This window comes from Staurois parvus, unplaced genomic scaffold, assembly GCF_062004578.1.
Source record: "Staurois parvus isolate SC_StPar_1 unplaced genomic scaffold, SC_StPar_1.0 ptg001032l, whole genome shotgun sequence".
Lineage (NCBI taxonomy): Eukaryota > Metazoa > Chordata > Amphibia > Anura > Ranidae > Staurois > Staurois parvus.
In genome coordinates this window covers 1,431,992-1,446,243 of record NW_028318828.1, presented here as the reverse complement: position 1 = coordinate 1,446,243, position 14,252 = coordinate 1,431,992, and the positions used below count along the sequence as shown (strand labels likewise).

Sequence of the window (14,252 nt, the reverse complement as noted above, 5' to 3'; positions counted from 1 at the left end):
ACCTGTTGCCTGGCTGTGCGGGGGAGAGGCTTAGAGGTACCCATTACACAGGGACCCTCATGAGGGTAGCGCTACATCTTTGACAAAGGTCAGGCTGGTATTATGCTGCCTCTTCAGCCTTATGACTGCACAATTGATCTTCAACCTGGTGCCATTCCTCCTCATGACTGGGTTTACCCTCTGTCTGTCTCAGAGAATAAGGCTATGGAGGAGTATGTTGCAGTTTTACTATCTTGGGGTTCTCAGTAGTGGTGAACTGAGACCCTGTATTGATTGTAGGGGTCTCAGTCACATTACTATTAAAAATGTTTATCCGGTCCCATTGATAACGAAATTATTTGACTGCCTCAAGGGAGCAATGGTCTTCACTAAGTTCGATTTGACAAGGGCATACAATCTCATGAGGATTAAAGAGGGCCACAAATAGAAACTGCATTTAATGCTAAGGGCAGACACTACGAATACCTCATAATGCCCTTTTGGTCTCTGCAACGCTCTTGCAGTTTTCCAGGAGTTTAATAAGGATGTCCTCCAAGATATGCTGCAGCAGTGTGTAGTGGTTTACATCAATGATATTCTCATATAAATTTTGGTTACATTTCTGGGGTAGGTCATATCTGCTGCTGGATTTTCGATGGACCCAGAGAAACTATCTGTTGTCTTACAGTGGCCTCGACCCATAGGTCTACAGTTAGGTCCACATATATTTGGACAGAGGCACAATTTTCATACTTTTGGCTCTATATGCTACCAGACTAAATGAAAACAAAACAATCCAAATTAATTTGAAGTTCAGACTTTCAGCTTTATTGAAGGGGTTGAACTGCAACCACTTTTATACATAGTCCCTCTATTTTCAGGGGCTCAAATGTAATTGGACAAATTAATATAATCATAAATAAAATGTCCATTTTAAATATTTTGTTGAGAATGCTTTACTGGCAATGACTCCCTGAAGTCTGGAACCCATTGACATTAGCAAAGACTGGGTTTCCTCCTTTCTGATGTTTTGCCAGGCTCTAACTGCAGCTGTCTTCAATTGTTCTTTGTTTGTGGGTCTTTCTGCCTTTTAGTTTTGCCTTCAGCAAATGAAATGCATGCTCAATTGGGTTGAGATTAGGTGATTGACTCTGCCATTGCAGAATATTCCACTTCTTTTCCTTCAAAAGCTCCTGGGTTGCTTTTGCAGTGTGTTTTGGATCATTGTCCATCTGTACTGTGAAGTGCCGTCCAATCAACTTTGCTGCATTTGGCTGAATCTGGGTTGTCAGTATTTCTCTAAACACTGCAGAATTCATCCGGCTGCTTCTGTCACATCATCAATAAACACCAGTGACTCAGTGCCACTGGAAGCCATGTATGCCCATGTCATCACACTGCCTCCACCATGTGTTACAGATAACGTTGTGTGCTTTGGATCATGAGCTGTTCCAAGCCTTTTTCACACTTTTTTTTCTTCCCATCATTCTGGTACAGATTACTCTTAGTTTCATCCATCCAAAGAATGCTTCTCCAGAACTGGTCTGGCTTTTTTAGATGTTATTTGGCAAAGTCTAATCTGGCTTTTCTATTCTTCAGGCTTATGAATGGTTTGCACCTTGTGGTGAACCCTCTGTATTTGCTCTTGTGAAGTCTTCTCTTGATTGTAGACTTTGACAATAATACGCTGGTCTCTGGATTCCATTAAAGCCTTTGAATCCCTCAAGACCACTTTTGCTGCAGCCCCAGTGCTGGCACGTCCTTATCTTACATTACCTTTCATTCTTGAGGTTGATGCGTCTGAGACTGGAGTACACGCTCTTCTGTCTCAGCTTCCTACATCTGTGTGCCCTATGCATACTTGTGGCTACTTTTCTAAAAAAAACTGTCTCCAGCAAAATACAATTACGACAGGGGACAGAGAATTATTAGCCATCATTGTAGCTGAATGGAGGGTCCTCAAGGGTACTACTATGAGGGTCCTCATTTTGACTGACCATAGGAATCTCACATTGTCTGAGGCTAAATGTTTATCTCCTAGAAGGAGTGCGTGGGTCCTTTTTCTGTCAAGCTTTAACTACATAGTCGCATTTTACCCGGGATGAAGAATATAAAGGTAGATGCATTATCGTGACAGTTTTCCTCCTCTTCCAAAATGGAGTGTGTTCCTACTCCTGTGATACTTCTGGCCGGCATTTTGGCCACTATTTGCACAAGTCTTACTTCAACCTTTGAGTGAAAGAATTCTGGCTTTGCAGATCCATCCTTCTCGGAAATCCTCATGACCGCTACTTTGTCATTGAGAATTTTCGCACAGCTTTGCTCCAGACATACCATTCTCCCAAAACAGCTGGGCACCAGGGAAAAATCAACTCATATGGTCTATGTCTCAACAATTCTTATGGCCTAGTCTATGCGCTGATGTAGCCGCCTGTCCCATATGTGCTCAGAGTAAAACACCAACACTTTCCAGTAGGTCTTATACAGCCCATACCCAGTGGAGAGAGGCCTTAGACCCACTTGTCTATTATTGTGGATTTACTGAACTCCCAGGGCAATACAGTTATTCTTATGGTGGTTGAGCGGTTTTCACACTGCATTCCGCTAAAGAAGTTGTCTATGTCCAAAGAACTGGCATCAATATTTGCTCGGGGGGTCTTTCGGTTACATGGGTTATATAAAGTTATCTCGGACAGGGGTAGACAGTTTGTGTCTAGGTTTTGGCAAGCCTTTTGTGCACAGCGCGGAATTCAGCTTTCCTTCTCCTTGACACATCACCCGCAGTCCAATGGGGTCACAGAATGGACCAACCGAGCCTTGGAACAGTTCCTACTTTGCTATAATTCAGATCACCATAACAGCTGGTTGACCTTGGGTGCAGTTTTTTCACAATAACGCTATCAATGCTGCCTCCCAATGATCTCAGTTTATGACGAACTATGGGTTCCAGCCATCCAGGTTGCCTGATACATTCATTCTGCAGGGAATTCCTGCATTAGAGGAACATCTTTAGGAACTCCAGTCCTTTTGGGTGCATATCCAAGAGTCCTTGTGATGCTCCAGAGAGAGGTACAAACTCCATGCTGACGACTACCTGCTCCCTCCTACCAAGTTGGGGGGAGGGTGTGGCTATCTTCCATAACCTCCCACTCCCAGTTCCCTCACTAAAACTAGTGCCTTGATATATTGGACCTTTCCACATACTCCATAGAGTTAACCCAGTGGCATACACATTAGATTTTCCTTCCAACATGTGTATTTCCAATATGTTTCATGTTTTCTTATTAAAACCTTTAGTGTATAACTTTAAGAATAAAAGTGCAGCGCTAAGAAAAATTATATGATCATGTGTCCAGTGTGCAAAATTAGCAATAATATATAATCAAAATGCAGCGCTCAAATATTATTAAAGTGAAAAAGTGATGAACACGCAAAATTATGCGCTCATAAGTGCTGAAAGTAGTGATGTCTTGATGAAGATAGTATCTATTTATAAAGTGACAACATTAACATGTAAACACATTAAATTAATAAATGTATAAATGTCCATAAAGGTGCGTCAGTATTCCCAGATCAGGAAATATCAATTAGTCCCCATCAGCTTCCATCACAGATTATGGTGCTCGTGACTTTCGTGATAGGCAAAAAAGGGTTGTGCTTGCACTCACCAGACATAAAATGGTTAAACGCATGTAGAATATAGGGCACTGGTGGTCATCTGGAATCTGGTAGGAATGCGGCACTCCGATGACGCTTGGTATACTCAGGGGATGTAATCCGGACCTCTCAGTGGACCCTCTTTGGAAGTAGGAACTGCTCACAGGTTTCACTTACACCCGGCATCAGGTAAGCTCATCATCCACCTTAAGTAGCTCAAATAAGCCACCAGGACAAAAGGCTGATATAGTGTAGTAAATTTTAAGCAGCCAATGTTGATATTCACACGTCAGGCAGCTTCATGTAGCATCCAATATAATAGCAGCAAAAATAGCAACCTCTTAGGCAAGCAGCTATATATGGTGTCCAGTATAACAGTAGCAACAATTCAGGTAAATCTATATGTGGTGCCCAATAGCAGCAATGGTAGGTGCAAGTAAGCCAATATAACAGCAACAGTCAGCATATATACAAACATGCTCCAAAATGGCCACTGGCCAAAGACGTGGCTCCAGCAGCAAAGGGTGACATTGGGGTGGCAGGCTGGTACCCTGACGCATTTCGTGCAATGGCACCTTGTCAAAGGGTAGCCTGCCACCGCCGCTGTCCATCTTAAATACCCCCCGCATATGCGCGAACCGGACGCCATTTTAAGACGCATGGCGCATGCACGATTTGGGCGCCATATTGCCATAGCCCAGAGGATCATCATCACTCCAAGGACCAGGGATGTTAACAAGTTTTTTATGATTTACCAAACAGTAATCCTTATAAAATCATGCTGTATTGTAATGGGTAAAAGCGCACCCGTGAACCAAATGCAATATAATCAAAACAGCCTTTGAACCGTGTATTAGAGATAAGAGTATGTTATATATACACGGTCACCATTTTATTGTATCCTAAATGGATTAAAGCATGGTTTCCATTTTCCTGTGGCTGAGGCTAAGTATATGGAAAATAAATAATTACATAATGATTGGTTGTTACTATTATTAAGCTAGGAAAACAAATACATCAAAAACATTTGCTGAGTCATCTGGCAAAATCTTTTATAAGTGGAAAACTACACCCACCATCAAAGACATGTTTAAGCAATATAAATAAACTGAGGAACTACAAGTACTGCACTACAAAAATAAATAAAAATTAATAAGTAATGAATTTAATAATAATAATAAAAAGGAAAAAAAATATATATATATTCTTTATTAAATGAAACAAATCGATAAAATTAAACTATAAATTAAAACCACTAAAACCATTAAAATAGTCACCAAAAATAGCTAAAATAGCTAAGAATTTTGCTGAGAATTAATAATTATTCAATAAAAGGAATTAACTGAATGAATAAGAGCAACCTATAAAAATTGGTGGTGTATATTCTAAAATTATTATTATCCACATAAAAATCTGTATGTGAATGACCCTCCGTTCACAATATAATAAACACATAAAAACGATATTCAACCAACAATACTATAAAAATAAGAACTGGTCCTAGGAAGGTTGAATATTTCATAGAGAACTTATAAACCCACAACTGGGCAAATAAAGTGCATAAAAAGATGACCTTAACTATTATCTATAAAGCAATTAATGTCAAGCTCAACATTATGTCCTAACGGGGATAAAGATTTAAGCTCATTAGATCCATCTTGTTTCGAGCATAGAAACAGATCTCTTCTTATTACTCCCCCTCCAACAGTATTTTATAAGGTCAATACCCACAAACTTAAGACCTGTTGGGTCCCTGTGATGATGATATCTGAAGTGTTTTGACAGGCCATGATCTTTAAATCCCTTCTTGATGTTAGAAACATGTTCTCGTAATCTATCGCGTAATCTTCTTTGTTGTTAAATCTTTATCCCCATTAGGACATAATGTTGAGCTTGACATTAATTTCTTTATAGATAATAGTTATGAGCGCATAATTTTGCATGTTCATCACTTTGTCACTTTAACCGTTTCAATACCGTGCAATTTTACACCTTCCTGCCCAGGCCATTTTTCAGGTTTCAGCGCTCTCACACTTTGAATGACAATTGCACGGTCATACAACACTGTACCCAAACTAAAATTTTATCATTTTCTTCACACAACTAGAGCTTTCTTTTGGTGGTATTTAATCACCACTGGGGTTTTTATTTTTTGCTAAATTAACAAAAAAAGACCAAAAATTTTGAAAAAAAACCACATTTTTCTTTGTTTCTGTTATAGAAGTTTACAAATAAATAATTGTTCTTCATAAATTTAGGCCGAGATGTATTCTGCTACATGTCTTTGGTGAAAATAACCCAAATTAGGATGTATTTTTTAGTAAAGTTATAGAGTTCACAAACTATGGTATAGATCTGAAAATTGATCAATCCTGAAGTACTGACGGCCAATCTAATTTCTTGAGGTCCAAGAATGTCAGAATAGTACAGATATCCCCAAATGACCCCTTTTTGCAGAGTAGACAGTCCGACGTACTTCATAAGAGGCATGGCGAGTTTTTTGAAGTTGTATTTTTTTGTCATAATTTTTCGGAAAATGAAAAAATTAAAAAAATTATTTTCATTATTTTTTTTTTTACATACTGTCACCAGTGCAGTACAGCGTCATCATATAACTGGCATGGCGATGAACAGGGACACTGACTGGTGACAGTATGAAAAATATATATATATTTTTTTATTTTTTTTTTATTTTTTTATTATTTAATTTTTTATTACATTTTTTTTATTTTTTTTAAGATTTTTTTTCATATTTTACTATGACCAAAATAGTACAATGTTACCATAGTAACATTGTACTACTTTGGGGAAGTGATCAGTATTTTTTTTTTTTTTTTTTTTATACACAATTTGCTTATAGCAAAGAATTACTTTGCTATAAGCAAGCATTTACCTGAATGAAATCGATTCATTCAGCTTTTTTTTTTTTTTTTGTGCTTAGCTGTGATTTGGTCACAGCTAATCACATGACATGTGCATGTGATTTGGTCACAGCTAATCACATGACATGTGCATGTGATTAGCTGTGACCATTCACAGCTAGGCACTAGTATACAGTGGATGGCATCATGAATGAAGCCATCCATTGTATACAACTGTCATGTGACCTGCTGTGTTTGGTCACAGCAGGTCACATGGTACCAGCAACGGGGGCCGGTACTCGGATCTGTCATCGGCCGTGTCCGAGGTGCACGGCTGATGACAGATCGCACTGCTGCGCCGCTCTGCACTAGCGCAAACGGCGCATGTGCGGGAGCACGCCAAATGGCGTGTACCCGGAACGGAGAGACACTTCTGAAGCCGCCAAACGGCCATTGGCCGGGCGGCTAATGGTTAATAATACTTGAGCGCTGCATTTTGATTATATATACAGGTGAAACGGGAAAAATTAGAATATCGTGCAAAAGTTAATTTATTTCAGTAATATAACTTAAAAGGTGAAACTAATATAGGAGATAGACTCATTACATGCAAAGCAAGATAGTTCAATCCGTGATTTGTCATAATTGTGATTATGGCTTACAGCTCATGAAAACCCCAAATCCAAAATCTCAGAAAATTTGAATATTGTGAAAAGGTGCAATATTCTAGGCTCAAAGTGTCCCACTCTAATCAGCTAATTGAGCCATAACACCTGCAAAGGGTTCCTGAGCCTTTAAATGGTCTCTCTGTCTGGTTCAGTAAGAATCCCAATCATGGGAAAGACTGCTGACCTGACAGTTGTGCAGAAAACCATCATTGACACCCTCCATAAGGAGGGAAAGCCTCAAAAGGTAAATGCAAAAGAAGTTGGATGTTCCCAAAGTGCTGTATCAAAGCACAATTATAGAAAGTTATGTGGAAGGAAAAAGTGTGGAAGAGAAAAAGGTGCACAAACAGCAGGGATGACCGCGACCTGGAAAGGATTGTCAGGAAAAAGCCATTCAAAAGTGTTGGGGACTTTCACAAGAAGTGGGCTGAGACTGGAGTCAGTGCATCAAGAGCCATCACACACAGACGGATTCTGGACATGGGCTTCAAATGTCGTATTCCTCTTGTCAAGCCGCTCCTGAACAACCAACAACGTCAGAAGCGTATTACCTGGGCTAAAGAAAAACAGACCTGATCTGTTGCTCAGTGGTCCAAAGTCCTCTTTTCTGATGAGAGCAACTTTTGCATCACATTTGGAAACCAAGGACCCAGAGTATGGAAGAAGAATGGAGAGGCACACACTGCAAGATGCTTGAAGTCCAGTGTGAAGTTTCCACAGTCTGTGTTGATTTGGGGAGTCATGTCATCTGCTGGTGTTGGTCCACTGTGCTTCATTAAGTCCAGGGTCAACGCAGCCGTCTACCATGAGATTTTGGAACACTTCTTGCTTCCTTCCACAGATGAGCTTTATGGGGATGCTGACTTCATTTTCCAGCAGGACTTGGCACCTGCCCACACAGCCAAAAGCACCAAAACCTGGTTCAATGACCGTGGGATTACTTTGCTTGATTGGCCAGCAAACTCGCCTGACCTGAACATCATAGAGAATCTATGAGGTATTGCCAAGAGAAAGATGAGAGACATGAGACCGAACAATGCAGAAGAGCTGAAGGCCGTTATTGAAGCATCCTGGTCTTCCATAACACCTCAGCAGGCTGATAGCTTCCATGCCATGCCGCATTGAGGCAGTAATTGCTGCAAAAGGGGCCCAAACCAAGTACTGAGTACATATGCATGCTTATACTTGTCAGAGGTCCGACATTGTTCTATGTATAATCCTTGTTTTATTGATTGCATGTAATAATCTAATTTTCTGAGATTGGGGATTTGGTGTTTTCATGAGCTGTAAGCCATAATCATCACAATGATGACAAATCACGGCTTGAACTATCTTGCTTTGCATGTAATAAGTCTATCTCGTATATTAGTTTCACCTTTTAAGTTGCATTACTGAAATAAATTAACTTTTGCACGATATTCAAATTTTTCAAGTTTCACCTGTATGTTCAAGGATTTTAGGGGTTGCCTTATGCAAGCTGCTTTTACTATATATTGAAAAGCACTCGCTTTATTATTTAAAAATTAGCAAGAAGTAATCATGAGTAAATAATGACCAATGTCTTAAAATAAAGGTAATAGTCTGTGCAGATATAAATTCTCTGTAAAAAAAAATCCAGTGGTGGTGTTCCGAATAGTGTAGTAAGATTACGCACTCACCAGATGCGTAATGAAAGTACGCATTATGTAAACCAGCAGAAGTCTCCTTTAAAGGTTTGGTCTGGGGCAGAGATAATCCTCCCTCTGGGTGGGTAGCGTTGTCTGGAGTGCACAGGGAAGTGTAAAGATCCAGCTGACCAGAGGTCCCTTTAAGGGATGGATGGGTGCAGATGCCTGTGTACAGGAACTCCCTTCTCTGGAATCTTTAGATGGCTGGATCAGGCAGGCTCTATGGATACAGTTGCAAGAAAAAGTATGTGAACCCCTTGGGATTACGTGGAGTTTTGCATGAATTGGGCATAAAATGTGCTCTGAACGTCATCTAAGTCACAACAATAGAAGAACACAGTCTGTTGAACATGATACTACACAAACATTAGATGTTGCCATGGTTTAATTGCACATAACATGTAAACATTCACAGTGCAGGGAGGAAAAGTATGTGAGGCCCTAATTTAATGACTTCTCCCAGAGCTAATTGGAGCCAGGAGTGAGCCAACCTTGACTCCAATCAGTGTGATGATATTGGATGTGTTGCTGACAGCTGTCCTGCCCTTAAACACAGACCTGTTTTGGGTTTACTGGTTTCAAGAAGCACTGTCTGATGTGAACCATGCCTCGCAGAAAAGAGCTCTCAGAAGACCTACGATCAAGAATTGTTGACTTGCATGAAGCTGGAAAGGGTTACAAAAGTATCTCCAAAAGCCTTGATGTTCATGTGTCCATGGTAAGACAGACTGTCTACAAATGGAGAAAGTTTAGCACTGTTGCTACTCTCCCTAGGCGAGGTCGTCCTGTAAAAATGACTGCAAGAGCACAGCGCAGAATGCTGCATGAGGTAAAGAAGAATCCCAGAGTGTCAGCTAAAGACCTACAGAAATCTCTGGCACATGCTAACATTTTTGTTGACACATCTACAATAAGGAAAACATTAAACAAGAATGGAGTACATGGGAGGACACCACGGAGGAAGCCATTGCTGTCCAAAAAGAATATTGCAGCACGTTTGAAGTTTGCAAAAGAGCACCTGGATGTTCCACAGCACTACTGGCAAAATATATTGTGGACAGATGAAACCAAGATTGAGTTGTTTGGGAAGAACACACAACACTATGTGTGGAGAAAAAAAGGCACAGCACACCAACATCAAAACCTCATCCCCACTGTAAAACATGGCGGAGGGAGCATCATGGTTTGGGGCTGCTTTGCTGCCTCAGGGCCTGGACGGATTGTTGTCATTGATGGGAAAATGAATTCCAGAGTTTATCAAGACATTTTGCAGGAAAACGTACGACCATCTGTCCGCCAACTGAAGCTCCGCAGAGGATGGGTGATGCAACAGGACAATGACCCAAAGCATACAAGTAATTCAACAAAACAATGGCTGCAACAGCACAGAATACGCCTTCTGGAGTGGCCCAGTCAGAGTCCTGACCCCAACCCGATTGAAATGCTGTGGCATGACCTTGAGAGTGATTCACACCAGACATCCCAAGAATATTGCTACACTGAAACAGTTTTGTGAAGAGTGGTCCAAAATTACTCCAGATCGTTGTGCAGGTCTGATCTGCAACTACAGGAAATGTTTGGTTGAGGTTATTGCTGCCAAAGGAGGATCAACCAGTTATTAAGTCCAAAGGTTCACATACTTTTTCCTCCCTGCACTGTGAATGTTTACATGTTATGTGCAATTAAACCATGGCAACATCTAATGTTTGTGTAGTATTATGTTCAGCAGACTGTTCTTCTATTGTTGTGACTTAGATGATGTTCAGAGCACATTTTATACCCAATTCAAGCAAAACTCCACGTAATCCCAAGGGGTTCACATACTTTTTCTTGCAACTGTAAATAGCTCCTCAAGGGAGAGTATAAAGAGTACCCATAGTGTTGTAATTCTGAGTATGTTTATTAAATAAATATGTTGAATTTGCAAATTCCAAAATATAAATTATGCAGAGTTAAAATCAAGCAGCGAAAGGTAATGTAGAGTTATAGCAGCGTAAGGTAATGGACTAACCGCCCAGTATGAAAGATGGCCGCCGGGCCTCCACGTGTTTCCGGCAGCATGGCGTCTTGGCCCCTCCTTAACTGCTATACCACTTTGGTACCACACCCTCGCCTGGTTCAGGTTGATAACCATGAGAAATATGAAATACAATCATCAATGGCAATATCATCATTGACTCCCATAGGTTTTGTGGACGCATACAATATCTAGTTAACTGAAGGGGTTATGGTCCAGAGGAACGCTCTTGGGTCTCACCCTCAACATACATGCTCCTGCCCTGCTACCATGCTTTCCATATATGTTTTCCTCTCAAGCCTGGAGTCCCCAAGGGGGAAGGGTCGTTAAGGAAGGAGTACTGTCAGGGATGCTACTTAACAAGCAGCTCTTTTCTTTCAGTGCTCAGGTGCTGCTCAGCTGTCGGTTAATTACCAGCCACTCGTTTCCACAGTGACTCACCTGGATATCATTACCTGCTTCATTAATGCAGCCTACAAGCCAGCCTTTTTTTGCTATATTTAGCAGCTTAGTTCATTTCCTCCATGCCATTGCGTGGTGTATGATCTCCAGTGTTTTCCTGCTAACAACTCGGTCTGGCTGATTTCTCTTCTGATTCCTGTTTCTGATATTTGCTTCTGACTATGCTGACTTTTGGTTTTCTGACCCTAGCTCATCTGATTACCCGCTTTGGCATCCAAGCCCTGGTTTCTGTTTTTGACTACGTTATTTTTACTATTTCACTAAAGGTATGATTTTAACTGCACTTTCTGTCTCTGCCTGGTTTATGGTTCCTGACAGTTCCATCTATCATGAAGAAAACCTGTCCTTCAATGAATAGAATTGAAAATGGGATTTTTGTACACACCAAAAAATCTTTTTCTCTGAGTTCATTAAAGGACGCAGAACTCTCCCAGTTTCCTTTTTTTAGCTGTTTCGGTGTTATTGTCCTATTACTCCTTACTACTAACTGATTTCTGTGTTCAGATGGGGGTTTAGCCACCACCAGAGGAACGCCTCTTTGGCGTGCTTTTAATTAACTGCTTGCCTACTGGGCACTTATACCCCCTTCCTTACCAGGCCAATTTTCAGCTTTCAGCGCTGTCGCACTTTGACAATTGGGCTGTCACAAATAGAACTTTCTTTTGGTGGCATTTACTCACTGCTGGGTGTTTTTTATTTTTTGCACTATAAACAAAAAAAGAGCAAAAAACTTGAAAAAAAAAATTTCTATTTGTTTCTATTATAAAATTTTGCAAATTTTTCTCCTTCACTGATGTGCGTTGATGAGGCGGCACTGATAGGCAGTACTAATGAGCTGGCACTGAAGATGGGTACTGGTAGTCGGCACTGACTGGCGGCACTGTTGGGCACTGACTGGCGGCACTGACTGGCAGCACTGCTGGACTGCACTGATGGGCACTGGTGGGCGGCACTGATGGGCACAGGTGGGCGGTCTTGCTGGGCATCGATCATCAGGGCACTGATCATCAGTGCCTCGATGATCGGTGCCGATCACTGCTCTGACAACTGCTGGTTCTCGGCAGTACTTTCCTCATGCGCTGACAGCATGAGGAAAGTGCAGCAGAGAACCGGAAATTGCATTTCCCAGTGATCAGCGTGTCATTGGACACGGCTGATCACGTGGTAAAAGGCCGCTGTGATTGGCCTTTTACCACATCACGTTATCAGCTGTGTCCGTGGAGATCACCAGGTGCGCGCCCCCCGGGGGTGCGCAGGAGATCGCGTTCTGGGAGGACGTCATATGACGGCCTCCCAGAACTGGACAGCCGTCATTCGGCTACCTGCAGTTGGCAACTAGTTAAATTGCACCTAACATCCCTCTCCTGAAGGTGGTGACATCAAACCCATCTGTCATGAAGAAAAGCTGTGTCCTTCTATAAAAAAAGAGAACAAGATTTTACAGTGATAACAAAAATGAAATTTTTGTTGTGAGAATTATGGTGTCTGCCTTTACTTCTCTTCTCTCTGCAAATGCTGGTTTGCAGGCTGTAATGTTGACTCTCAAGTTTCAGTACTTGTTGTGCTGGTATTCAGATTGCTGAAGCAGGATTACTGATGTCACTCTGATTTTAATTGTTGCTCATTTCTGGAAAACCGCTCTGGTAATATTGAAGATAAGGACAATTTATGTTCGCTACTATTTTTTTCTGAACACATATTTACTTTAATATTATAGTGAAATGCAGTAGTTTCTGGTACATCTGTACTCTTTTTATATTTTATAAAAAGCTAGAGTTCCCCTTTATTACTTTTTTGTTTTGTTTTGCTAAGATGGTTGTATACTTTTTAATGGAGCATGCACTGTTTCACTAAATTATTTGTGTTGGTATATTTATTTTATATTTTTGTATGTTTTGTAACATTTAGATACCCAGAAAAACAGTTTATGATCAGCTAAATCATATCCTTGTTTCTGATGACCATCTCCCTGAAAACATCATTCTTGTGAACACTTCTGACTGGCAGGGCCAGGTAAGTCACTTTATAAATGTGATAAAAAAAACAAGTAATTAGAACATTAAAGCTGAACTGTGGGAAAACCACCCAATACAGACTTTAAATACAGGCAATATAGGAAATGTTTTCCCTGTCAAAAGATTTGCAGGTCTATCCATAAAACTCAGAATTACACATCTCTTTCACAGACAATCAGACAAAAGGATCACATCACTTTGTCTCGATTTAGTCTTCACGTCATTATTACAATTAGAAAATACACCTTTGGTATCATCTTGCCTCAGCCACTTGATTGCACTGTGAGGGAGCAGGAGCAGACTGACAAAGCATTTTCATTAGAAAATGTGCAGAGGCTAGAAGGAAGTAAAAATGTTTAACACTCCGCTCTGGCAAAAATGTTTCTTTTTTTTAGTTTTGGATGGAGTAGGGAAGGATTACAACTTCTATTAGATATTTTTGGCTGACTGTGTTTCCACTGAGATTTCTTTTCACTTCCTATCAGTGTCATGGAGTCAGATGGATGGGAAGTCATAGAACAGAATGGGACAGAAACAGCAGCAAACACACATTTTAGCACAGTGAAAATCAGACCAGAAACCCCATCAGGTCTTTATCTGTCAGGTTAACATTCTCACACTCTTTGCAGGTCTAAAAAGCTTGCAGAGATAAGGGAAGCTGGAGATGTATAGTAGTACCTTAACGTATTCTAACCCCTTGTATTTTTCATCATTTTGTCATGTTACAACCAAAACCGTAAATTTTTTTGGGGGGGGATTTTATATGATAGACCAACACAAAGTGGCACATAATTGTGATGTGGAAGGAAAATTATAAATGGTTTTCAAAATGTTTACAAATAAATATCTGAAAAGTGTGGCATGCATTTGTATTCAGCCCTGTTTACTCTGATACACAGCTGCAAACTTAGCGGTTGCTTCATCTT

At 40.6% G+C, this 14,252-nt stretch overlaps 1 protein-coding gene across 6 annotated transcripts in view; it reads left to right on the top strand.

Moving 5' to 3' along the window:
- PACS2 (phosphofurin acidic cluster sorting protein 2) overlaps window positions 1-14,252 on the top strand; it is a 1,098,307-nt gene that overhangs the window by 553,357 nt on the left and 530,698 nt on the right. For all 6 annotated transcript variants that reach the window (XM_089657830.1, XM_089657827.1, XM_089657828.1 and 3 more), the window contains one exon: window positions 13,220-13,324. In XM_089657830.1, coding sequence (XP_089513956.1) covers window positions 13,220-13,324 — 105 coding nt within the window. The remainder of the gene's footprint in view (window positions 1-13,219; window positions 13,325-14,252) is intronic.